Genomic DNA, 27,966 nt, shown 5'->3' with positions numbered 1-27,966 from the left:
ACGCGACGTAATGCAAGAGGGTATACTGTAGCTTTAAGTGGGGTGTTCCTCGAAGCGAGAAGAATGAGGAAATCTGAGCGCTTCTGCGGCGCCCGAACGAAAGCGGGTCGGGTTTGAGCCCATTGGCTGCAGAATCCGGACTGGAAAAGAACGGTCAACAACACAAGACATCCCCTGACAGTCAAGCTGATGTAGCTACGATCCAGTCATGGCAGAATCCACGGTAAACCACGGAAACACTGGTAAGTTACTTTCATTTGGTGGCAAGCAGTTGAGACGAGAAACAATCCTCTTTCATTATCTTATGATGCAGACGGAAACTTTGAAAAAGAAGTCCACTTTGGTGAAACAATTGGACACAACCGTTGCAGATGTTTGTCCGAGCCATTTTCATTGCTTTTACCGATGTTTAGTGTCGGAGGAAATTATAAACTTACTCAACCATAACAATGTTGTGGCGTAGCCACGATTGTAAATTGGCATGGCTTTCTATAGCAAAAAGAGCTACATGGCTGCATTGAGAGAGAGAGCTACGGGTAGATTAAATTAATCTTCGTACGTGTATCCTATTGCATTTACATGTGGTTACCGGACTGTTTGTGTGGTGTAGTTTTTTTTTTTTTGTTTTTTTGCCAGCAGCCGATTGTTTGTAATATAATTTATTGTAGTGACAGGGTTCAACTTGATACACCCTCCGGGCTCGGTTTGGTTAGTCATGATAAACTTAACAAAATTAATTGCGAAGTGATCTGTGATCTTCCACTTACTGGGCCGCAGTATTGAACTTTGTGTTGGCTGAATTGGAGTCGATCGTTAGTCAAGTGACTCTATTAGAACGTATATGGTAACATCACCACCTGCTTAAAGATGTGTAACTTACTCTGGTTTAATTTCTGCTCTGAAGAAACACAAATGTTCCCGTCTGCTACAAAATCCGATGAATAAGAATACCGTAAAATGGTTGGGTTTGTTCCTATTTAACAGCCTGTAGGGTACTGGCTGCAAAACCCCAGGGTGTTTGTAGTGCCATGAAAGGAGTAAATAAACAAGTTGTCAGAATGTCATTGACACTTGACAGGCTTGGATCACAAGGCTGCTTTCGGTCCCACTGCGACCTAGCGAGCATCCAGAAGCAAAGAACAGCCGGGAGACTAGCCTGCTAACTGGCCTTCTCTTCCCTGGCCCCGCAAAAGCCAGAACTCCTGCAGCTGTTCTCACCGACGCCAAAGTGCAACCGGAAGAGCAGTTATGAACTTATTGAATTAGTGGCAGACGGTCTCAAATTTTAAATATAGAAGGACTCAAATTCCTGTGTCACAAGACTTTGTTTTGTTCGATTCTCATGGTCAAAGATCTTTATGGGATGCTTTATCTTATATAATGTATGTGCTGTACCGGCCACAGCGTCCTGCTGCGAATTCCAGATACCAGCCTAAGATGCAATCTGGCTGTAACCAGCTTCTGCTCCAGCTGGATGCTATCTGGTATTTGGTGATGGTCCGTTGAATATACCAAGCTGGTGTACCAGCTGAACATGGTCTTTCCAGCATGGTTTGTCATCTCAACTATCGTGTTGCCTACTTGACCATCTTAAAATCAGTTAAAAACCTGCTGGTCCAGCCGGGCTGGAACTAAACTGGAAGTTTCAGGAATGGAATCTTTGGACTGTGGCAGATTTTGTCCTTCCTGAATAAACCCTGTGCTTTCGCAGGCAATGTTGATGTGAAGGGGTTAGTTTTGTAACAGCATCTGGTGGTTTAGGCCTACAGAGAATCTCCTCTGCTGAGTACAGGCAGCCAGCCAAAGGCAACCAAGTGCTTGACACAAAAGCAAATCTGTGCTATTGTCATACACAGAGACACACCTCCAATTATTCTCAGAAAATTCACAGGAAGTGAATTTCAGGTTTAACAAAAGGCGTTACCGGAAATCTGAAAGTAAAGTATCAAAGCCTTGCTGCTTTCTACTCTACAGGCCACAGTGCTGGGTTTTGAATAGCTTTGAAAACAATTCAACATAAAACATATTTAGTCTAATACTAGTGCGAGTTGTGCCACCTTTTAATTTGGAAATGACATTCCTAAAATTTATACCCTTAAAACAAATTATAGGCCTAGCACGCATTAGATCAGTGGTGTCAAACTCGTTGCCATGGAGGGCCGTGTGTATGCAGGTTTTCATTCCAGCCTCAGATCTTGATTATATAATTAGTTAAATTATTTGCTGAATTAGGGATGCAGGTTTGTGCACAATGGTGACCCGACGTCTATGGTGACCCGCATTGTCTAAATAAAAATTTTCTTATATTCTGTGCTTCAATGCAGTTAAACGCATATGGCTGAATGAGTAATTGGACTCAATTAAGGCAGCATTAATTGGTTGGAATGAAAACCTGCATACACACGGCCCTCCATGGCAACGAGTTTGACACCACTGCATTAGATTATCCTTTTTTTTCCTAGTATTTTTCTCAGTTGCTTATAATTGTAAATCCACACCAATTAGTGAATTAGGCTAGTATTAATTAGGAAAGTGTGAATGTGAAAAAATATTGCCATTCTCCCTGAGTTCAGTGTTTCCTTTCAGTGTGATTGCATGTAGTGTATAACAGCATAACTGGCTGGGTCCACTTGATAAACTCCTTTTGGAAAGACAGCTCAGGTCCCGTAGTGATGCTGGCTCGACTCCCCAACAAGGCTCTGCTGCTTTGTCCTCAACTATTGTTCTTAATCCTTCCTCCGTAATGTGTCCGGCTGTAGTAAATACTTCAGTGAGAGATTCTTACAGTGGTTTTCATGTTGCTAGTAGACCTTAAACAGCATGTGCCTAAGCGATGCCCTAATCAACAGGTGTGTTTCATGATGCCCTTTGTGCGTAGTTAATCCTTTTTTCCCACTTATTTTCTTCTCATTAAGTATGCACAAATTTGGTCCTTACTTACACACATACACAGACACACACACACACAAGCATTTAGGATAATTCTAGGATAATTCAACATTGCAGTAATAAATGATACTACTTCACGGCACCTTAAGAATAATTATAATTAGTGTAGGTAGCGTTATAGTGCATTGTGGTCCCTGGATATGAATGGGAAAGAGGTTGGAAAGGAACTAGCGGTCACACTGTTCCAGGCTGCCTTGGGTAGCAGTGATCTTTCACAATTTTTCTGCTGCATCCTGATTGATCCAACTCTTGAGAAACATCGATGATGTCGCTGTGCAGTCTTTGCCATGATCGATAACCCCGAGAAAGCATTTCTTTGAGCTTGTGATGTTCTGGTAAATATGAGCACTAATGCTGAATTTCTGTTAGGGGAGAGAGGGAGGGATCTGGGATTTTGAAATGTGTCATGTTCTAGAGTGGTATAAAGGTCATGAATATTGTCATACCCCAGTGACTAATCAAAACAAGAACCCTTTAAGTGAATTTGAGGCAATATCCAATCAACCATCCCTACCATCCATTGTTTTTTTGAAGATTTCTTCTCTTTCTCCCGGGTGCAGATCTTATGATCTTCTGAAGTGAAAAGGCTTGTCTTCAAGCAGGCTCAATTAAGCTTATAGCAGGGATATTGAATTCCTCTTCAGACAGTGAGTGATAAAGCTGTCGGCCAGGGGATCGGATTAGAATTGATGTTGACTGTGCTGTAAAAGAGTCACTGACTCCAACTTTGCCTGAATCCTGCCTAATATAAGGTTTGGTTTCCACTTGGCTTTGTACATGCTGGTCTAACATGGCTCAGTGTGGTGGTTGGCTTCTTAGCCAATGATGTAAGGTGTCGTCAAAAAATATTTGCCACTTCCTGATTTCCTCTATTATTAGGCCTACATATTTGTCCAACTGAATGGTTTCAGATCTTTAGACAAAATATAGCTAATATTAGACAAAGGGAACCTGAGTAAATAGAAAACACTTTTAGAAAATTGTTTCATTTATTCAATGAAAAAAGTTATCAAACATCCTTAACATGTGAAAAAATAATTTCCCCCTTAAACTTAACTGGTTGCACCACCTTTAGTAACAATAACTGCAACCAAACACTTCCTAGCCTATATTTTGATATATGTGAAAGATTTGCAGAATATTTGTCTTTCAAATCACTATGGAGGAAGTTTAGCCCACTCTTTGCAGAAGTGCTTTAATTCAGACACATTGGTAGGTTTTCGAGCATTAACTGCTTGTTTCAGGTCCTGCCACAGCATTTAGCCTACATTGAGTTCAAGTCAGAACTTTGACTAGGCCACTCTAAAACCTTAATTGTGTTTATTTTCAGCCATTCAGATATGAACTTGCTTAGCCTATGTGTTTTGGATCATTGTCCTGCTCCATACATAGCCTAATTACATTTCAGCTTCAGCTCACGGACAGATGACCGGACATTCTGCTTAAGAATTGTCTGGTACACAGCAGAATTCATGGTTCCTTCAATAATGGCAGTTTGTACATGTTTTGAGACAGCAAATCATCCCCACACCATCACACTACCACTACCATGCTTGACTGTTGGTATGCTGTTCTTAGTGTGAAATGCTGTGTTTGCATTACACCAGACATAATGAGACCCGTGTCATGCAAAACGTTCCACGTTTAACTTATCTGTCAGATTGTCCCAAAAGGCTTGGGGATCATCCAAATGCTTTTTTGGAATTGTGAGCCATGCATTGATGTTTCTCTTGGTTAGCAGTAGCGTTCACCTCGCTACTCTCCCATGAATCCCATTTTTGCCCTGTCTCTTTCTTATTGAAGAATCATGAACACTGACCTTAGCTGGGGTTAGAGAGAACTGCAGTTCTTTGGATGTAATGGGATCTTTAGTGATTTCCTGGATGAGTTGTGGCTGTGCCCTTAGAGAGATTTTGGCAGACCAGTCACCCCTGGGAAGATTCACCGCTGTTCCAAGTGTTCTCCGTTTGGAGACGAATGAATGAATGAATGAATGAATGAATGAAGCAAGCCTTTATTGCCCCTATGGGGAATTCGCTTTGCACAAGGAGCAAGGATGGCCCTCACTGTGGTTTGGTTCAGTCCTACAGCCTTAGAAATGACTTTGTAACCCTTTATAGCCTATATTTCTACAAATCTTTTCTAATCTCTTCTGGAATTTATTTTGATCGTGGCATTGTGTGCTTGTGGAAACTTTGGGGTGACTACTTCACTCTGACGGTAAGGTTCAATTAGAGTGAGGATTACATTCAAGAGGGCTGGATGCAATCAAATCTGGCTGTGTTCTCTCAGCTGCATCTAATTATCAATTACATTTGGTTAATTGGTAATTAAGGAGTAAGGAGTAATTAAGGGGATAGTTACTTTTTCACATGGGTGATATGGGTGTGTGATAACTTTTCATTAAATAAATACAATTATTTTAAAAATATGTTTTGTGTTTACTCAGTTTCCCTTTTTTTCTGAAATTACATTTTGTATAAAGATCTGAAACCATTCAGTGTGACAAATATGCAGTCATCGAGGAAATCAGGAAGTGGGAAAAAACAGGGTTGACTGCCCAGCCCTGTTCCTGGAGATCTACCATCCTGTAGGTTTTCATTTCAACAGTATCCTGACACACCCGAATCTACTAATCAAGAGCTCAACAAGGTCTTTAGCTGTTGAATGAGATGTGCTTTCTTAGGGTTGGGTTAAAAACCTACAGGATGATAGATCTCTAGGAACACTGTTGACAACTCTGGCCTATGCCAAGTCCTCGAGAGCTGATACCGGACATTTTTTAAGAACAAGTTACCCTGGCTTAGTTTTCTTAATAGCTGGTCAAAAGCCAGTGCTGTTTTACTCCTGTAGTGGACACATTTTTCATGTGCCTCTCAATATTAAAAAAACCCATGTGAACTCGTAAATTATTGAGCATATTAAATGATTAAGAACACAAGTTGGCAGGAAACAAGGTTGGGTTCTTGTTGTGCACCCCTGGTTTATTCACTGAGTGTAATTTCCTGCTTGAATTGGCATTTGCTCTCCAGCTTACGATGATGGAAGGAACCCAAAAAAGGACAGCAAGGAAACAATGGCTGGGAATGTGTAATGGGTGCAGAACTCAGCTTGCCACGTCCGAGGTCGTGGGTTCGATTTTCTGGTTGGGCACTGCCATCGTACCCATGAGCAAGAATTAGCCTACTTTGAATTGCTTCAGTAAAGATCCAGCTGTGTAAACGGATTTTGCGCAAAGCTTGTCATTCGTTTAAGCTGATCTGCTTTACAGCTTGAGATGAAATGTTTATCTCCGGTCATAAATGGTCGATAGATGGACTTAAGCACACTATTTAGCAGGGAGCAATAATTTGAAATGTAAAATGACACATGCTCTGGATGAACATGCCTAAATGCTACTTGACTTGCTTAGGGCAATCAATCTGTTGCATCTGGTGCTGGCCAACACAATGTTAGCCTGAGTTAATATCCTTTTCCTCAGGTAAAGCTGACCTACAGCTTTGCCAGACAAGTGGACACAAAGCTTTTGAATACCTGCTGGCAGCATGTGACTTCTATAGATGACTTCACTATGTCCCTTAATCTTTATTTAGAAATGCATTCTGAGGAAATCAATTGTTTATTGCATATTTGGTCCAGAACTGAGCTGTAGGCCAATGAGTCACTGATAACACAGCTATTATCCCCAACATTTTTGGATTCATGCAGCCTCCTGACATGACTTAGAGGCTGTCATCGTTCACATAATGCTTATTCACAGCCAAAAGTAGCTGTCTGACAGAAAATGGAAGTGTTTCTTCTTCAGACAGTCGTAGTTCAGTTGGCTGTTTAACTCTTTTTTTTTTCACAGATCTCTGTTGTGAGTGTTGGCTATCTGCTCTGGATGTGACCGAAGGTCACGGAGACGCTGATGTGTGTTTTTCGTACCGATATGACCACAAACGAGGCAGGAACAGCTGTCGGGCTCGTCATTCAGTCCAATCATCGCTGAGTTTGTGACGGTGATGAGGTTTCCATTAGGGCTGATTACGGGCATTTAGCAGATCCAGAATGTCTTACACAAGTATCTATTTATACAGCTGAATATTTACTGAAGCAATTCAGGTTAAGTACCTTGTTCAAGGGTACAGTGGTAGTGTCCTACCTGGGTATCAAACCTGCAGCCTTTAGGTTAGAAGCCCAATTCTTTAACCATTATACTACACTGCAGCCTGATTAGCCTGCATTGCTGTCATTTGGACACATATCTGGTGGTGAAATTCTGTGGTTTGGTCTTACTGTGGTGACGCCCCTTTGGCCAGGGAAGTGCACTGGCCCAGAATGCGCATCTCTGATGGAAGGGCTGTTTTTAGGGTCAGCCCTTGCAGCAAATGGATACCCTTTTCATCTGTATTTGTGAGAAAAACTCTAATTGCACTTGACCCTGTCCTTACCCTAATCTGTGTGTTTTAGAAACAGATGTAAAACTTAGCAATGTAAGCCATGAGATTGTCAAGCAAGTTGGCTGCATATAGACCCTATCATGGTTTAGCTTAATAGGCTGAAAATGTCACACAGACACATTATATTATCAAAATAATTACTCTGGAGTGCACTTTGATGGTAGGTGGTCTAGAATCATGCCAGATCAGTGAGGTTCATGCCTCATGTGGGAGGATACCAGGGCCTTTGAGCTGACCCAAGCAAACTCAGGCCGTGATTGGTCCAAACACAGAAACAACATTCTCACAGTAGGAGTGTTGTGTCCTGGTGTTTCCTGTAGAACTCAGCAAAGCTGAGCTGTTTGCATTTGGATTGCAGACTGCACCAGTCAGCTGCTTTTAAGATTATATTGTTCTTCCTTTTCTTTCCCTGTCAGTATACCCAAGCTTGTGACAGGGTGCACCCTCACCTTTTAGAAAGGGTTTAATTTGACAGATACTGCTACATTTAAGTGTGTTCCTTGTACCTTAATTATGGCTCTTTGTTTCATTCAATATTTTTGAGTTAATTTGAGGGTAACATTTACCCTTGTATCAACAGTTTTAGTCATTATTTGGGTTGATGCGATATGACGTCATAATCATAGCAATTACACACAAGCCGCCCCTGAAAAAGCGTTTTAAACATCCTGTCTTTCAAGGCGGAATCCTGGCACACCTCCAGCTCTCAGGCGACGTCAGATTGTGGGAGGTCTTCGAGGTGCTCAAAACGCGAATAATAAACGCGAAGGAAGAATTTGATTTATGGACGTTTATCGATTTCAAGAGGCGTGAGAAAGTGACCCCTGCATGTAAAGCATCAGACACAGGCGCAGATCCCTGAGGCTGTGCTGATACTTGCACACACTTGAGTTCTGTTAGTCTTGATTTATTTTTAATTTTTCTGCGCTTGTTGCAGTTGGGAGGTCTAGTCCTACACTAGTCAAGGTTTAGGCTTGTAACTTTAATCGGCTTGGATGGCATTCTAAGAAAGTCCCAGAAACCAAAGTGCACGCAAACAACAGGCGTCTTGTAGACGTGCTCGGGTGGGGGGTTGTATAGGGGGGGTCAGAGTGCCAGGATTGTGTGCTCCTTATCTGACCTCTGACCTCCACCAGTCCATCAGGAATATGTGGAGGGGAAGTCAGCCAGAGTGTAAGAACATTGTTGCATGTGAGACCAGATTCTCAAACAACTCGACATCATCAAATGTGCGTGTTTTATGTCAGTGTAATTTGACAGATAAAGCGCACACATTTGTTTAAGTGTTTGTGCTATTGTGTTTCCATGTGTGGACATGCACTGGTTTGTATGCGCATGTGCATGACTGCTTGCGTTCGTGCATACGTGTCCATGCTTGACATTTAGCCTACCTGAAGCTCCAAACAGCAGTGGATTTGAGCAGATGCAGGTGAAGTGCGTGCATTATTAAAGTCTTGTCAGCCGAGGGACTAACGTGAGGAGCAGCTCGGAGGAGCTGAACACAGTCAGGAAGTGCATAGGTTTATTCATGTGCAGTAGATTGGTAAGTTATGCATGCAGAGTCACTAGGCTTCTGATTGAAAATCTCCCTCTCTGTCTCGCTCTTGCACTCTCTCTCTCTATCTCAAATTCAAATTTTAATTCTAATTATTTGACTTTATTCGAAAGACCACTCCGGTGTAGTATTGCCAAAGAATTTGCATAAAACGCATCACCAGTAGCAATAATATCAGCTACAATCAATAATAATCATATTTACTTAATTTCTAATACGAAATAAGTTCTTAAAATACTGTGTAATTTAATCAGGGAAAAACAACTATACTAAACTAAACAAGACCAGGTCAAAACCTAGTATATGGCTGGACCTAACACACTTCATCCGGCCGACCAATGGTGTAACTTCATAACTTGGCTGACCAATGGTGTAACTCCATCACTCAGTCAGTCACAGACATTCACATTTATAGCGCTAGCCCCGCTATTGCGGTACAGCCAAAAATATCAATAATTATTTTAGTCAGGGCTCTCTCTCTGTCTTTCTTTCTCTCTCTCCTCCCTCCCTCTCTTTCCCCCCCTCCCTCCGCCTCTCCTCCCTCTCTCCCCTTGTGGCTTTGGGGCGGGGAGCGGCGGGGGCGGGGTGTCGGGTGTTGGCGGCTCTGCCTCGCTCACGGCGAGGGCTGCAGAACTCCCGCGCTGCTGGTGCAGTGCGAGCGCGGACCAATCGCGCTAATGGCAGCCGTCTCCCGAGGAGAGGACCTCCCCGCAGGACGTCCGAGAGGGGAAAACAGAACCCGATCCAGGGTCGCGGCCCCGCAGGGCGTTCCGCGACCCGGCAGCGCGGCGCTTCCTCTTAGCGCGTCACGTGACTGTGATCCCGTGGACTCATGCTCCGGGGGTTTCCAGTGGATACTTGTGAAACTGGAACTTAGAATGCATTGTCTGGAGCCATTGCCCTTGTCCCTGTTCCTGGAAGACCGACTGGATGTGCTGGTTTGCCACAATAACATTCCACTGCCAGTTCCAAAAAAAAATAAATAAAGATTCAGCAGTCCAAAAAAAAAACAAACAAACAAACAAAACAAACAAAAAAAAAAAAAACGAGTGAGATCATTCAACTGTTTGGACTGCTTAAATGTAATATTTCTTTAAATTTTAAACTCTGATCGTCAGCGATAGCCAGCAGATCTTCTCCAGGACCAGGGTGGGCCTCCCTGCTATACGCTGTGAGCTGAGTCATCTGCTGGTTAGGGCGTTCTTCTGCATGTACTTCTGCACCCAGGGAGAAGCACCCATTTAAAGATGTGAGCTGGGTTCCCATGGTTACCCTGGTGCCAAGTGTGACTGCTTGATGCCCATGTCAAAAGATGTCTGTGTGGTTCCTGCCCCCCACCTTGCCTGAGTTGAGGGTTTCCTGTGGGGTGCAAATGCGAGCAAATGAGTCATAGCTTGCGAGGTCTCACTCCTCTGACGGTCTGTGCATCTGTCTGTCTGTCTTGTCTAGAGAACAACACTGTGAGCGACGGAACCCCCAGCCAGAAGACCCCGGAGTATGTGGCCTTCGTGCTGGTGCCCATCTTCTTCCTGCTCGGCCTTCTGGGAATCCTGATCTGCCACATTCTGAAGAGGAAGGGCTACAAATGCACCACTGAATCTGAGGAAGAGGAGGAAGAGGTTCTGGAGGACAAGAAAGACCTGGAGGCAGGAGGTGAGGAAGAACAGCCCTATTTTTTTTTGTGATGCTTTTGTGATATTTTGTGATATCTGATATTTGCTAACATTAATTTGTGTAATTTTTTTAATGACTGACATTTCTTCCTTCCATCTGAACATCTGACTGGTGGAACACATGCATGCACGCCCGCACACACTCACGCATGCATGTGTGCGCACGCACACACAAAGGTCAAGGTTGCTGAAAGTTCAGTATGAAAGGAGCTGGCTTGGCTGTCCCTTTTCTTTAGAACAGGGCAGTGTGTGCTGCAGTTACTAACTTAGAATGACCAGGAGCTCTAGCCTTCAAGGACTAGAATGAAGTGCTCTTTCTGGAAGGGAGTTTTTGAACGTTGGTACTAATAGAGGTGGGAAGTGGCAAGTTGAGGAAACGGGACTGACAGCTTGGGTTTTTGGGGGGGAAATTATGCAGTCATTTCATTTTCATTGTTTTTTTTTTTTTTTTGTTTTGTTTTGTTTTTTTTAGGACACCTGCTCCCATGCTTGGCTAGGTCACACGTACCCTCACACAGTTGTAGCACAGGCTACAGGCCTGTTCCACTTCCTCATTTCCACCTATGTGGACAGTCCAGTTAAAACTGAAGTCTAAGCTTCAGGTAAGAAGAGAAACCGAACCGGAGTGTTTCCGTTTTGTTCCCGAGCGTGCATGCAAGCCTCAGCGCACAGAACGGAAACAAAAGCACACAGCGCAGGCGTCATGGGAAAAGCTTGCATGATAAATTGTCAGGTGGTGTGTGGAAACTACAAATCTCATTGTAGTATCGATTTGTATCAAATTGCATTTCATTCATGCTGCCTATTTCTGTATTTAAACAATATAATTTGTGTTTGGGAATGGCAGCTTGCTTAGTGTGATATACTGTAAAGATTTTTTTGTAATTTAATCCCTGGTAGTAAAGGTTTTTTTCCCAGATAGAAGGTGGCGATCTGATTGGCTTTCATGGACACACACACACACAGAAAGGTAAACACAAGCCATCCTCCATTGTGTAATTCTACTGCCCACTTCTAGGGTGGTACGCTGAAGTGAAGTGAGATCCGAGATATTGATTTGCGGGAGAACGGCTGCAGTTTTTATCGGCGCACTTGGTGAATTAACTCGTCTCTTTCGTTACGTCGTCTGCAGATTAATGGCGGGGCTCGTGATCAGGGCTACGTTTGCAGTATTTCCCCTGTTGCAGCCCTTGCAGTCGTGTGTGAAATGGGCTTACGTAACCTGCTCAGGGCACAGCTCCTTTTGTTCTGCTTGTGCAAGAGCCCACGAATCTTCCTCCTCTTTTCCCATGTACCTTAAACACATTCTTCTTGAAAAACTGGATTTCCAAAAAAAAAAAAAAAAACATTAACATAAGCATTCCATCAAATGTTACAATTATTAGCTTAGTAATACTTTATTGACTGTCAGGAAAGAATATTCGTGTAATAACGTGCACGAAAGCTACCTACAGCAATAATAAATTGTGAAGCTCTGCTTTTGATCCGTGCTGGTAGTTTAGCACATGTTCTACAGACAAATCCACTGCTGTATTCACTGCAGAGTAGAACGCAGCTTCTGCCGCCGCCTCTTGTTTTAATTCATCGATCCACCCATTATCTATACCTGTGTATCCTGGTCAGGGTCACGGGATTGCTGGAGCCTTTCCCAGCGTGCATTGAGCGAGAGGCGGGAATACATCCTGGACAGGTCGCCAATCTATCACAGGGAACACACACCATTCACTCACACACTCATACCTATGCACATTCATATCTGTGGGCAATTAAGAGTCTCCAATTAGCCTACCTGCATGTCTTTGGACTGTGGGAGGAAACTGGAGTACCCAGAGATGGGGAGAACATGAACACTCCACACAGAAAGGCCCAGGCCAGGATTCGAACCCAGGACCTTCCCCACCACCATGCGGGCCTTTGTTCTAATTCAAAAGTCAGCTAATATCTAAAGAATGATTTAAACCCTTTAATTTCAGTGACAGGGCGCTGGATATGAAATCAGAGTTCTCTTGTCATTAGACCTACACCTGGAGCATCTCTGAGCTCTTACTGGTCACCAATGTTCTGCTTAACGCTCAGAAGGAAATTAAACTTCTTTCTCATTTTGCGTCCATGATGTTGCAAGTGCAAGTGATCTTGGTCAGAGCTTTTGAGCCTCAGATGGAGGTTGCTGAAATGTAAACTTTTAAAGCAAAGTTTTCTTTATCTCACTTGATTTAAAATCAAGCAATTTTCTTGAGTAATCCAATCAGATGCAGTTTTTGCACATGATCACATCTTTATTTTCTGGCTCTGTGATCAGGGCTTATTGACCACTTAAAGATCAGTTCGTTTGTGCAGATTCTGATGCTGTTTAATTGGTAATGAGATGGTTCACTAGTACATGCTTATATTTTCACAGCAGACATTGTATACTGGCGAAACATGTGGTTTAAACTCATTATTTGACAATGCACTCTTTCAATGAGTCAATATATTCTACTAAACCGTATTCATTTAGTTCCCTGCTTGAGATACTGCGTGAGATTTACATTCCACCACCTTTTTTATTTCGCCACATTCAAACTATGTGCATGCATGCGTGTGTGTGGAATAGCATGTCACACTCCTTGGAGACAGCATGCTCCCTGTCTAACCTGCCTCTGTAGAGTTCATCTGGGGGCCAGAGTGAATATGTCTTGGGTGGGCGGGGCTTATCACACCTGTAACTAGGGCATGATCGATTCCTCATTTCACTGATAAAATTCATTGAGGAAAAAAACATGCACGCACTCAAGGTAATCCAAACTATGATCTCGTACCTCTTGTCTATGTGTCAGTCTCTTTAATCGAGATTAGACATAAATAACTGTATGAGATCTGCAATCATTTGCGAGCTCTTGAGTGTCTGTGGGCATGCATGCATGTGTTCCACCAGTCAGATGTTCCGATGGAAGAAATGTGAGTCATTAAAAGAATTACACAAATTAATGTTAGCAAACATCAGATATCACAAAATGTCACGAAAGCATCACAAAAAATAGGGCTGTTCTTCCTCACCTCCTGCCTCCAGGTCCTTCTTCTTCTCCAGAAGCTCTTGCAGAGAATCAAGAAAATGCTGCAGTTGGGTATAAACTTGAGGACATCTTCTTGCCTCTCAGCTTCATTGAGCCCTGAGAAACAACCAAGGCATGCTGCTTGAAAACAATAATCACTATGATTTCTTAAATTGGCACATCTTAATTAAATGATTGACAAGCATCAACTTTTCTTTTTTAAAAGCTAGATTCAAATGGCAAATACAGTGGCCCCAAAAAGTATTTGGACACTGAAGCCATGCTTAGAAATTTATGAATTTTATTGAATTACATAACAAAATGTCAAACCAAATAACATTTATGTTAAAGATAGATGCCTTAAGCACGCTTTTCAAGCAAAACATTTCACAAAAAGATGTTGGTTGGCTTTTAAACAATAAAACAATAGATATACTGCTGAAAATGAAGACAAAAAAGTATTTGGACACTCAATAATGCCTTCAATAAAGATCACAGTTTAAGTGTTTTAGTATTTAGTTTGCCACCCTTTACTTCGCAAAACTTCTTGACAACGTCTGGGCATGGAATCAATTAGTTTCATGAACAGCTGTGGTGAAAGTTTCCTCCACATTTCAGCCAGCAAAGCTTTCAATTCATCCACACGAGTGCATCGACGGCCTGACATTTTCTTCTCCATTGCATCCCATAGATGCTCTATAGGGTTTAGGTCAGGGCTCTGGGACGGCCATTCTAAGACTGAAATTTTCTTTTTGGCGAAGTATTCTTTCAACAGGCAGCTGGTATGTTTTGGATCGTTATCCTGCTGAAAGATCCACTTCTGTCGTTTGAATAATTTCTTTGCTGATTTCTGTAAATTTGCATCCAAAATGCATCTGTATACTTCAGAGTTCATGATTCCATCAATGCACACAAGCTCACCAACACCACTGTAAGAAAAACAGCCCCAGACTTTCACATTCCCACCTCCATGCTTTACAGTACCTTTAGTGCAGTCCGGTTGGAATTCTTCTCCTGGCTTTCTCCACACAAATGCTCTGCCATCAGATCCATGGAGGTTAAATTTGGACTCATCAGAAAATAAGACAGTTCTCCAAAAGCTGCCGTCTTTGTGCGCATGTTCTTTTGCAAATTTTACCCTGGCTTTCCTGTTCTTTAGGCTAATGAATGGTTTTCGCCGCATTACTCGCCCTCTGTACCCATGCTCATTGATCCTGTTTTGAATAGTCTGTGAACTGAGTTGTATCTGGTAATTCTTGTTGATGTCTGAGGCAATCCTTGCTGCTGTTTCTCGCCTGTTTTTCTTGATGCTACCAACAATTATCCTGTCCAATTTGCTGGTGGTCTTTCTGGGTCTGCCTCTGCGCTTTCTGTTCTCATTCACAAGTCCTTCATCTTTGAATTTTTTTACAATATACCCAACTGTGGAAGATGGGAGATTAAGTTTTTTGCTGATCTGTCGAATAGAGTTGCCTTCTTTGTGCCAACAAATGATGCTAGACCTTTTCTCAGAACTTACTTCACTTTTCTTAGCCATTTTTGCAATTACTTTCAAACAACTGCTCCAAGATCATTTATAGTGGGTAAATGAGTCAATTATCCTTAATTTCACACAGGTGCTCCAACCACAGGTGTAGTTCAGTTCATGTTCCACTAAGTTTCACAATCAGTATAGGTTTGAGTGTCCAAATACTTTTTTGTCCTAATTTGGAACAGTATATCTAGTATATATTGTTTTATAATTTAAAACCTAACAAACATCTTTTTGTGAAATGTTTTGCTTGAAAGGTGTGCTTAAGGTATCTGTCTTTAACATAAATGCCACTTGGTTTAAAATTTTGTTATTTAATTCAATGAAATCCATACATTTTTAAGCGTGGCTTAAGTGTCCGAATACTTTTTGGGGCCACTGTATATACATTTGCAGGAAAGCCTAAGAATAGAGAAATTTTGAGAGATGAAGATAAAAATCAAACATTGGAGGTAATGAGTATTTTTTCATACATTTAGTAAAAGTATAAGTGAGTAATTTCAATCATTGTTTTAAGTGAGTAAGTGATATTTATTTATTTATTTATTTATTTATTTATTCATTCATTCAGAAATGCTAAGCTACTAAGAATAAGCTTCTGGAACAGTCTGTTCAGTTTGTCAGCTGACCCTTCCGAAAGTGTCGAAAGGAAACTGCTGGCGGAAACCAACACAGGAAGTGCTTTCCCTGTGGCAGCGGTCAAAATGCAGGCTGAGGGAGGGAATCGTGTATCGTTAGCATGCAGCAGGAGGAAAGTGTGTGTGTGTATGTGTGTGTGTGTGTGGGGGGAGGGGGGGTAGGGGACTGGGCGTAGGCAAAATGGGTTCTCAAATTACATATGAAAAAAATTATACCCAGGTCAACTGGTCAGGGGTGCGTCGGTGATCTGTTTCTGGGCGTTCTCCGTTATAGCTAGAGACTGCTTATGGCTGCTTTTTATGAACACGTCATATGACCGATCTAGCCAAAATTCTTATTGGCTAGATCTGTTTACAGATGAATTGCAGCTGAGTAACCAGCTTATACTGTTTAGTTAAATCAACAGAAGGTAAGCTTCTGTTAAAAGGAGACGGGCGAGTGAATAATTGTGTGTTTGTACTAAAGACGCCCTTAAATCATTTCTCATGACTTAAGTACAACATAGACGGGAAGGTATGAAATTGGGAAAATTGAAGCGACTAGTGGTGTAATGCAGGTTGGAATTTGTGAATGAAACTGCTAAGTGCAGTATTTTGTTGTGTACTATCCTAAAGTGCTGGTTGTACTGTAAGCAGGCTGTGTATTGGAGTGACACAGCTGCCAGGTCTTAAACTGTAAATGGTGTGCCAGGCAGATGGCCATAGTTGGCACTGGCTTGCTCAATAGCTGAATACCAGATGCTAGGAAGTGTACATCACTACACTTCTGTGTTTGCATGTTGCAGTTTGTCTTTTTTCGTTTGCAGGTGCTTGAGGCATACTGGGTTTTGTCCAATGATATGAACAGCGAATCAGAACCAGGATGTACAATTTTTTCATTTAACAGACATGCTCAGTTGTGTCCTTGGTCACATGCCTAAATCACATGTACAAGGAGGATAGCACAGACATTGGCTAGAATACATAATACATTAAAAATTCATAGCATTGTCTGTGTAGTAGGATTTAAAAAATATATTTTTTTAAACATTTTACCTCAGAAAAACAGTAAATGTTTTTTCTTCCTAATATAATGCACAGAGTTAACATCAATATTTGAGGGGAAGTATTTTATTTTTGCTGTCAAAAATGAATGGAGGCCCGTGGCGAAACTTGCTTTTTGAGCGAAAATCAGCAGGGGGCGACATTACATCCGGTGCTGATGTTGAGAACCAAAAGCTTGCCCCTTGGATTAGGGCGGCACTCAGTGCTGCCTGTGCGCATGCAGCCAGGCGTACAGCTTATTCACAGCTCAGCTCATTCATCGATGTTTGTGCCAGCTTCCTGTTTACCACTCTGTGGATGGGTTTGGTTGCGGTAACAAACAACACCACAAGAGACTTCCGTAACACCGCCTGAAATATCTAACAAAGACCGAAGATTACATGTTACAAGTTGACTCAAAATCAAAAGCAACAATTTATGGTCAAATAAGAACAATATGGCAAAAGATGTTTCTCTCAGCAGTTATTCTGAGCCAGTGGACCCATTCGCCTTTAGCGGCGGCGCTAGTAATTTAGCAGTGGTGCTGTGCCGTTGCTGCCTCTGTGTAGCGGAAACACTGATGACGTTTGCCTTTGATGTCCTGTTCACAAAGTTGTTTCTGTTCTGCCTCAGCGCCAGATCTGGACAACACCTTCAATGACAGCAACAGCGACACCGTGAACCAGATCGTTCATTACATCATGAAGAACGAAGGTAATCCAGGGCTCTGGGGGGCTAGTGTACAGTACTGTTCCTCAGTGATTTGATACTTTACTGCGTGTTTCTCATGCACCCAACTTTATAAACTCATAGCTGTAATGTTGCATTGTGTTCAACATGAAACTCTTCATAGATATGACCCTTTGCTGTCGTTTCTTGAGTTCCTTAAGCCACAAGGTAAAAGTGCTTAACTGTGGTTTCCAAATTTGTAAATGTGGGGGGAAAATTAGCATTTCCTTTTGATGTGAAGTATGTCTGTTCTGTATTGGATATTCACTTCAGGTTCACTTCACATTAGCAGCCCAATACATGGACGCACCGATTATTGGTTAAAATCAAAGTCCTCATGAGTGAGGTGCTATCAGAAAGACCTGTACCAAATCCTCCTGTTGTGGGGTGTTCCAACAACATGAACCAAAAACTTTCAGGGGCTTTGTGACTTTCAGGTAAAAAATAAATAAATAAATAAATAAATTACAACTCAATAGCCCAAGCTTAATATTATAGGTTTTGGGGTTTCATGTTTAATACACCAATTTAAAAATGACAACTTTGATTGCACAGGGTCTTCAAACAGAGAGCACGTTACATGAATGTGAATCTTGCTTATGATAAAATATATTGCACTGGGGATGTGCTGGGCGCACATTTCACTATAGCCTGAACAGACTGGTGCTGAGGTCTCCTTCACTACAGAGTCCATCTGAATACTGCAGCAAGCAGGAATGTGTTGTTTATCGAAGTTGAATTTGAAGTTCCGTGGCAGGGGAAAAGGGATAAATGATCCAGTCTCGGGGCGTTGGCGAGGTTTACCCTCAGAGTTCATTTCTGTCTTCTGCCTCAAACATCCCAGCTGATCTCAGAACAGTTTAATCTCAGGCTGCACACTTGGCTGTGTTCCTTCTTGTGTTTTGAAAGCTGGGTTTTTTAAAAAAAACTTTTTTTTGAAAGAAGTTTCTTAGGTTCACGATCGGGGCGACGGGTTTGTGGTGAAAATCCTGCCGCTTACAGAAAACCGTCCAGCAGGTGGCGGCGTTGTTCCACTGTGAATCTAAACGCTGTCTCTGCTCCTAATGCGCACGACACTTTCATAAATCTCGACTTTGTTTATTTTATTACGTAAATAGAGCTTGCTGCTTTCCACCAGATTTATAAGACACCCTGCTAGTCAGAGCTCTCTCAGCCGGGAAGGGTCGCTAGCTAGCTGAGCGGCGCACGGCTTGACTGCTGACATCTTAAAGAGGACTTGTTCGTGTTCGAGAGAGAGGGAAGGGAAATTGGTCAGTGAGTCAGAGAGGGAGTCTGGCACATGTGTAGCATGTTTCCCTCTATTCAATCCAGATTTTTCAGTTCCTGAGGCCTTAATCAGGCCTAAACAGTAATCAGGGTCAATATACTATAGGCCTTTCCCAGCCTTAATCAGAGACTGTGGTATAGTCCTTCCCCAGCCTTAGTCAGAGACTGTGGTATAGTCCTTCCCCAGCCTTAGTCAGAGACTGTGGTATAGTCCTTCCCCAGCCTTAGTCAGAGACTGTGGTATAGTCCTTCCCCAGCCTTAGTCAGAGACTGTGGTATAGTCCTTCCCCAGCCTTAGTCAGAGACTGTGGTATAGTCCTTCCCCAGCCTTAGTCAGAGACTGTGGTATAGTCCTTCCCCAGCCTTAGTCAAAGACTGTGGTATAGTCCTTCCCCAGCCTTAGTCAGCGACTGTGGTATAGTCCTTCCCCAGCCTTAGTCAAAGACTGTGGTATAGTCCTTTCCCAGCCTTAGTCAGAGACTGTGGTATAGTCCTTCCCCAGCCTTAGTCAGAGACTGTGGTATAGTCCTTCCCCAGCCTTAGTCAGAGACTGTGGTATAGTCCTTCCCCAGCCTTAGTCAGAGACTGTGGTATAGGCCCTCCCCAGCAAACCACTTAATTACCCCCCTTTCATTCCTTAACCCACCTTTCCTCTCCAGGTCAAATGTTAAACGTTATTTTTTTATATTAATAATGTAACGGTGTTGATAAGTGTGAGTCATACTCTCTCACTCTCTCTCTCTCTCTCTCCTTCTCTCTCTCTCTCTAGCTAACTCCGATGCATTGAAAGCCATGGTGCATGGAAACAGCGTGGATTCAGATGAGTAAGGAGGCTGAACTTTATACCTGCTCTTAATGATAAAATGTTGGCTTAGGTTACATATCTGTTACTGTCAGTCTGTTTAAAGTAATGCAGCGTAAGCAAACAAATGCTTCTGACCACACTGTAAAGGCAGCTGATTGGATGTCTTTTTAATGTTCCGAACAAGGTTGCCAGCTGCTATTTACATTTTAGACACTAGGTGGTGATGTCGCCCATATTTTCTTATGAGACAGTGGTTTGAAAGCTTTTTTTCCAGCCAGTATAAGGAGTAGACTTGAACCTGCAGAGTTAGACCTGAAGCACACAGAGTCCTGCACCCTCTCACCTTGTGTTTTATTTGAGAGATATGGAACAGATACCAGGCATCGTCTGCTCTGAAGAGCTCTATTATTATTATTATTATTATTATTATTATTGTTATTATTATTATATAGGATGTGACATGAGCGGTCGAGGTGCAGTTTGAAAGTATAGCAGCAGGTTGAGGGATTGCAGCTGATTGGGTATTCCGGCGACATCGCCACCGCCATTCTCCCCCCCCGGGTTCTCAATGGGCGGGCAGACTGCCAGCGGAACACTTAGGTTGGGGTGTCCAGGCTCGGGCTGGTCTAATTTATGGGACCTTGTGGGAGAGAGAGGAGCAGCGGTCGGTGGGTGGGTGGGTGGGTGGGTGGGTTTGGGTGGAAGGGGGGTGCTGCGGTTTCCACCAGTGGGTGTGGTTCCAGCTCTGCCTCTTTTCTCACTCACTCCCTGCAGTGCTAACCCAGAGTCCCCCTGCTGCTCACTCAGACACCTCCTCTCCTCTTCTGCATGTTTATCTCCTCTCTCTCTCAACTCCTCTTCTCCTTCCTCTCTCTTCTCTTGCCCTTCTCTCTCCTTTTCCTCCTCTGTTCTCCCCTCTCCACTTCTCCTTCACTGCCTTTTTCTGCTGTCTTCCTTTCTATCTCTCCTCCTCTGTCATCCTCCACTTCTTCTCTCCCTCGCACTCCTCTGCACTCCTCTTTTCAGTCTCCTCCTCTGCGCGCACACACACACACACACACACACACAAACACACATATATTCAGGCTTAGTCACACATACGGAGTCATGCATGCATGTAGATACTGGCATGCCAACACACACACACACACAGTCACTCATACATGCATGTAGATACAGGCATGCATGCACATGCACACACACCCATGTTCTTGCACTCGCCCCGGCTCCCCACAACTTCGCGTTCCTGCCTGAATCCGATGCTCAAACAGAGACGCTACAGTAGGTTCAAGGTTCGGTCCCCGCGACCGCACTTTCCCCCCTGTCTTTCGGCCTGGCGTGACCGCGCCATAACCCCCTACCCCTCCAGCTCCCCCCATCCCCCCCCCGCCCCGCCCCCCCGCGTGGGGCCTTCCGGCTACGCCAGCTGCTCGGTCACGAACCGCCGCGTCCCGAATGGCGATTTGAGCGGATCCCCGAGAACGACGGCGGGGGGAAACAATCGAGGCGAGCGCCGTCACGGGCGGGAGCCGGCGTTCCAGTAATTAAATTTATCCACCCGGTCCTCGGGGAGCTGCCCGCTGGTCTCCAGCCCCGGGGGCGGCTCGCACGGCGCGCTTAAAGGGGAAGAGCAGCGAGCCCGTCGGACGGCTTCCTGCGCTTGCCAGCGAAGCTGCGGGCTGCGATTAGTCAGGCCCGGGGCTCTGTCTGTCATAATCGAGAGGCTCGCTTGTCTGGCAGCGCTCCCTCTCGGGTACAATGGCTCATCGGGGATGGATACGGGTTTATTGTATTGCGTTGCATTGTATCGTAACTGCATTGTGTTGATGCATAATGTGCAGTTTAAGGGAAGGGCTGAATCTCCAAATGCATGGTCGGTGTGGTGCTCATTCCTCTCACTGCCCCCCACCCTCCGCCCCGCCCCCCCCCCCCCGAACCGCCTGCAGTGCTCCTGTCTGATAATCCAGATTCTCCCACCCTGCTGCTCCCACGGTCCTGTTGAAATGCTTTCCTCCCCAAATCTCCTCACTCAGCTCCTTCTTCTCCTTAGCGTTCACCTCTTCATCCCACAGTAATATAACAATAACAATAATAATAATAATAATAATAATTAGAGTGATGAGTAATGATTAGAGTGATGAGTGTTCAACTGTCGCTAATGTGTAGCACCCACCTGGGTGATGCACGATAGCAATTTGGGGCCAGAATACTTGTTATACATCAGCTGAGGCGGAGAGGGAGAGAACTATTTTTTTAGCCAATTAAACTGGGGGGGGGGGGGGGGGGGGGGGGGGTGTGATTAGGTGGCAGGTTGTGAGCCAGATGGGAATTTAGCCAGGACAATGTGTGGTGTAAAGGCTGAATGCACAAGGCTGGTGTTGTGTGGCACGTGACAATGACATCATAAGAGCGCTGCCATGTATCTCACTCCACAGCCCCAGCACCCCGAACTCTCCCAATACGCCAACAACGCCCATGACCCCCATGACCCCCATGACCCCCACGACTCCCATGACCCCCCTGTCCCCGGGGGCTCCAGCAGGCGCGCTCAAGCACACCTGCAGTCACCTGCACACCGTCGGGGGGGCGGGCGGGCATAAGAACATCTGCGGCCGCTGCAACCAGAAGAAGTGGCCCGTGATGCGCCGGTCCAGCAGGGGCAGGGGGGACAGGCGGAGTCACCTGGGTGAGGTCACCGTGCTCGCCGTGGGCAGGTAAGGGCCCTACATGAGTGTGTGTGTGTGTGTGTGTATGTGCACGAGTGTGTGTGCGCAGGTATTTTAAGACGTCAGTATGTAAGACTTATGAAGGTGAACAGTCATGAGTACATTTGGAGTGATTACTAGAACCACAGTCATTACATTACATTGACAGTCATAATTAGATTTACAGTCATGATTAGAATCACTGTCACGATTGGAATCAGTCATGATTAGGATCACAGTCATGATTAGATTCTACTGGGAGTTTGGGACAGTTGGGATTTAAAGGATTCCAACACTAATGAACAGATACAGTGTAAAAGAATGTTCAAAACTAAGCCCTCATGCATAGTGGCACAGCTGCAGTTATTGTGGACTTTGAACAGTGATATTATCGCAGGGAATAGTGCCCCCTGGTGGATGCTAATATCCCAATTTGATCCAGATGGACCCTTTTGAAAGGAGCTAAATGTCTTTGGTCAAACCTTCAACTGTGAGAATAAGGTCACGTCCTCCCCCTGGATGCATGGAAATTTGAGGTAATCAGCTGTTACTACTGCATCATGGACTGACACCTGTCTTGAGCTAAACAGGAAATCTCTTCTGAAATGTAGATGTGTGAGTTAGCGTAACTGGGTAACTGTACAGTCTGGGCTTTTCTTTTACATTACATTACATTACAGGCATTTAGCAGACGCTCTTATCCAGAGCGACTTGCACAACTTTTTACATAGCATTTTACATTGTATCCATTTACACAGCTGGATATATACTGAAGCAATTTCGGTTAGGTACCTTGCTCAAGGGTACAACGGCAGTGTCCTACCTGGGAATCGAACCTGCGATCTTTCAGTTACACGCCCAGTTCCTTACCCACTGTGCTACACTCTGTTTTTTTAAAGTAAGCAGAGTAAGTAATCAAACCACTCGATAGAAAATGACTTGTTTGGTGTTAAATGTTTGATTTATCTCCTGGAGGGAGGGGAGGATGCACATTGGCTGTGTTAGGAAGTCAGTAGGGTTCCTCGTTTCCCTCTAGAAGGAACAAACGGTGAGCAGTCTCCCCCTCAGCACTAGGTTGGATGGACTAAAGTTCATAGAGTACAATCGAGTACGTACGGTCTCTGTTGACTTCGTAAATGCTGTTCGAGTTGCATTTAACACTGAGAACGTTGCTGCGTGTAGAAAGTTGCGCGGTTGTCCCCGAAGGTACGTGGCTTGTCGACGCCCAGCGTCCTCGCTGCCCGTATCCGTGAGCGCGGCGGGCACGGAGCCACGCCCCCAGCGGGTCATTACCGGCCCTCCGTTACCAATCGGCACGCTGCTTCGTTTCCACTGGCCTTGAATAAGAGTCCGAACGCTGAGTGCCCTTTTTCATTTGCCGTTTACGTGAAGGGAAAAGTGAAACGCGGTCATTTCAAGCTGGGTGTGAATACGAATGCGCTGATTTAATTAACCTTTTAAAGGGCCGGTCTGCTCGGGAGTTAAATGTACATTTTCCCCGGCACCTGAATTCATTTCTGAGGCAGTCCCGTCTGCAGGAAAGGGAAGGACACTGAATTTGGGCCTTTTTAAAGAGTTTGAAACACTTTTTTTTATCCACCAATAAAGTCATTATTATTTTATTACAGTAGTTGTATGTCTAGTAACACTTTCTATGAATGGTCCCTCATAGGAGCATTATAAAAGCTCCTTTGTTAGCAATACATAGTAAGCACGTTCATAAATACTACATAAACATTCATAAATACTCGTCATAAACCTAAAGTTTATGGTGCGTTATGTCACCATTGATGCTGCAATGGCACAACATGCCAAATGACACGCACCACATGCCTATTTGTAACTGTTGTCAAAAGAATTTCCGAATTTCTGTGTAGCGCTTTTGACGGTGTTTTGTAGTGATGATAATGGCGTGCAGTCGTGCAGCTGACTTAATCTCATGTTGTTTCATATTGCGCTGGTGAGCTCTGAGACAGAAATCCGTATATCCTCAGAACTTTCATTTCTGACACGTGGACTGATGCGTAACAGCTGGCTTATCGGAATTTTACAGCTAAATTGGAACTTCAGCAGAAATGATAGGCAAAGGATCCAAACCCAGTTGCTTTGAAAGGCGGTTCCCTTGCACTTCGCCCATCTGCTCCGGGAGCAGCGATTGGCTGAGAGTTTAAGTGGCAGGGTGAACGGCTTGTGTGCGCCACCCAACGCATGACCTCATGTCCTTCTGTGCCGCCTCCCCCCTCAGATTCCGCGTGACGAAATGCGACCCCAAGACGGCGAAAGAGAGGAAGACTCTGATCATAACCGAGAAAAACGGGGGCGTGACCCCGTCTCCCACGGAGACGGAACCGAGGAGCAGAGCAACCTCCGAGCGGCAGGTGAGGCTGGGGCGGGGGGGTCGCCGGGGGGGGGGGGGGGGGGTGCAGTCAGCTGACAGCCGTGCGTGCGTAAACGTTCACAAACACGGAGTGTTTTCTCAGGAACGACCATCGAAAGCAATTTGCATGTCCTGTTTCTCACTTCTTCCTTTTGAGTTTACAGCTCAACAGTTTTACTCTGTTTGTTTTCAGTATTTCACTCATTCAGTCTTTTTTTTTTCCTGGTTTTAGGAAGAAAATGACAGTGCAAAGTGATTAACGCTAAGGTGAGTTTAATCGCTTTGTGCGTGTGAGAGATGCCGTGTCGTAGTATTTAATCAAATCTTCCAATGTGAACTGTACTGTTTGTCTTCCTATTTATGTCAACAGCAAAATATCTGTGATGTCTGTTTGTCATAATGTCTTAATTGTATGTTTCTCATAATGTCTGTAATGTTCATATTTGTGTTAATGTCTGTTTGGTTGTCAGTTAAGCAAATGGAAAAAAAAAAAAATTTTTCCAATGTGTTTTCAGGAGCTGGGCCTTTTCCCATGGTAGGACAGCTGAAGAGCATCTGGCTGCGCATCCATAGAGGAAAGCGGATGGGAAGATTTTGTATGTTTTTAACCATAAATTTAGTGAAGAGCACGTTGGCTAGCGGAGACCTGTGCTTGCATGAGGAGAGAGGACCTACGCGCCCCCCCCACCTGCTCACGCACAGGTTAGTGGATGAAGATGAGGAAGACAACGGCCACCGCCAAACGGATTCTCCTCCTCCGCTGCCATCGCGGGGGTTTCACGTCACATGGTGTGAAACGCGGGTGGCGGAAATGGGACGTGCTACAATCGGCCAGACTCCTGAAACACTCCACACACACACGCAAACACTCACTCACAGAGCACGCACACAAGCGACAACACCAACAGTCGTCGCAGGTCAACATTCCTCTAGCAGTCTGCTGCCTACTATCCAGCACATACATTCACATCTCTCTCTTTGTCTCTCTCTCTCCCCTGCTGTCTCTCTCTATTAAGCCTTTTTACAATGTGTATGTATACAGTAATATAATTTGACATAGCACTAGTCCAGTCTACAGCTTCCCTTCAATTTCTTTTCATTTCCTCCCTCTGTCCTGCCGTAATGCATAGCAGATGCATGACGCCTGTACGAGAAGCTGTTGTTGAACACACTCTAATAAGTGCGCTTATTCAGAAACCGAACAACGTGCCTACTGTTTCAGATCCTCTTTGGAGTGCAATCCCTTAAGCATCACAATGTCTTCATTTGCCAAAGAAGTGCATGACTTTTGCACAGTGCTGCCTCCACCAAACACCTAAAACCGATTCATTTTTTCTTGTAGTCATTATATCCTCAGGGTAAATGCCAATGGACAGTGTCAGTGTCAGAAAGAAAATCTATTTTAAACTTTTTTTTTTTTAGGTAACTATGATGAAAGGCTTTGTTTTCTTTACATTTAAACTGTAGTCCTCAGAAGCCCTTGAGATGTAAATGTGTGTGAGACTCCTCATATACCTCATGTAGCATTCCCGTTCAGGGCCTAGGTAGCTTACGGCATATTTAGCCTTGTACATGATGTAATAGGATGTGACACGCCTCAGTTAAATGGGCTTGGTGACGGAACCAAAGAACTCAAAACAAATGTTGGATGTGGGAGCGTTTTCACGCACGCATGCATCTGACCATTCACTGGACCATTAAGAGGTCTCTTCTGTAGTTTGCTTGCTGTCTGTTTTTCCAGTTATTTCAAATTTATTTCTTTGTCCTGTTTACGAAATCCATTTTTTATATTAGTTTCACTGTAAGGTGTGTGCAAGATCCTGTGGAGTGGTTGATTGTTCCCTTCGTTGTGTGTGTGTGTGTGTGTGTGTGTGTGTGTTTGCGTGCGTGCGCGCGCGTTTATGTGTAAAGCGAGAACAATCATTCACTTCATTCACAAAGGCAAAGCAATTAATCACATGGTTCAAAGATATTTACTGCATATGAACACTTCATCTTTGGGTCCTGTCTTGTATCCCTTTTTTTATTTCTATGTGACTTCCTCTTCACTGCCATATAATCCGAAAACATGAAGGCCTGTTGGCTATGCCTTAATAGCAGTGAAAACTGCATACCAACTTTCTACAGTGAATTAACGCATTATTAATAATCATGTAAGAAGCTTCAAATATATTATGAGTAATATCTATTGATCATATACGTGTGAATGTATTTTATGTCTTATTTTAAACCGCAATGTAAACCATCCCAAATCCATCTGTACTTTCCTTTTTTTTCCTTTCATTTTATGAGCTTCTTACAAACGGCAAGATTTACAGTGATCCAGAATTAAAACCCTAACAGTTATGGTTTTTGTCAACAGGAACAGTCAGGTCACACTGACGTAAACAGGGACTCAGTAGGCCTTCAGTTTGTTCAGATCTGTTTTTTTTTTTTTCTCAAATTTTCCAAAGTGTGTGCTGCTGGACCCTTTTGGCTGGGGATAATGGAAGTCTTTGGCTAGAAGTATAAGCTGAAATACAAATGCCTAGCAGCAGTTGTTGTATCCTGTAGTGGTGATGACTGAATGTAACCTTTGTCAACTGTACATGGTTCTCCATCTCTCAAACTAATGCAGCTACTTATTACAGGGATAAATATTACACACCAACCAGCAAGGTTTTAACAAAATATGCTTTCATCAAAAGAGGCCGAGACTGTAATTTATATTTTTTTAGTATTGTCTATTGGTGTAAAAGAATTGTTTATGCTCCATGTTAGTCTGTAGCCTAAAGGCAGGGCTTTCAGATCAAGTTTTCTGTCTAGTCTGAGAATCCGGGTTTCATCTATGATCTCGCCATGACTTCTGGATTTATGAGAAATAACAATTGGAGTTAGGTGGGTGTAACATGGAACTGATTCCAGATTTATACAAAGAGCCATGTTCTGTTTTATTCAGTACTCTGTAAATGCTAACTACAAATAATAAAACAAATAAAGCTAACTTAAAGTTTCATATTTACTCTGTTTGAGTAAATGTATTTCATGCCAACCGCTAAAAGTAAAATGGAGGGAGGGAGCACAATGTACTCATGTTAAAATGGACCAGTGTGCCTTTTTACAATGTGTATATGCAGTAACATAATTAAGCACAACACTAGTCTACAGCCTGAATTCCATTTTTCTCACTTCCTCCACTGCCATCTCTCTCTCGCTCTCTCAATCTCTTTCTCTCGCCCGC

General features: G+C 43.7%; 1 protein-coding gene across 1 annotated transcript; it reads left to right on the top strand.

The window, feature by feature from the left end:
* The first annotated feature begins 25 nt into the window (after positions 1 to 25).
* On the top strand, positions 26 to 27,747 carry rell1 (RELT like 1). Its single transcript, XM_035426604.1, has 8 exons — positions 26 to 242; positions 10,396 to 10,599; positions 17,477 to 17,557; positions 19,629 to 19,683; positions 22,100 to 22,378; positions 24,615 to 24,747; positions 24,979 to 25,013; positions 25,262 to 27,747. The coding sequence occupies exons 1-7, from the start codon at positions 209 to 211 to the stop codon at positions 25,000 to 25,002; spliced, it is 810 nt and encodes a 269-aa protein (XP_035282495.1). The 5' UTR covers positions 26 to 208; the 3' UTR covers positions 25,003 to 25,013; positions 25,262 to 27,747.
* Positions 27,748 to 27,966: the final 219 nt, after the last annotated feature.

The sequence above is a fragment of the Anguilla anguilla genome, chromosome 7, assembly GCF_013347855.1.
Source record: "Anguilla anguilla isolate fAngAng1 chromosome 7, fAngAng1.pri, whole genome shotgun sequence".
NCBI classification, from domain to species: Eukaryota; Metazoa; Chordata; class Actinopteri; order Anguilliformes; family Anguillidae; genus Anguilla; species Anguilla anguilla.
This window is presented reverse-complemented; position numbering and strand designations above follow the sequence as displayed.

Coding starts and splice junctions, on each gene's coding strand:
- rell1 (XM_035426604.1), top strand. CDS start 209: ATGGCAGAATCCACGGTAAACCACGGAAACACTG. Junction 10,600..17,476: donor GAAAGACCTGGAGGCAGGAG/GTGAGGAAGAAC, acceptor GTTCTGCCTCAG/CGCCAGATCTGGACAACACC. Junction 22,379..24,614: donor ACCGTGCTCGCCGTGGGCAG/GTAAGGGCCCTA, acceptor CTCCCCCCTCAG/ATTCCGCGTGACGAAATGCG.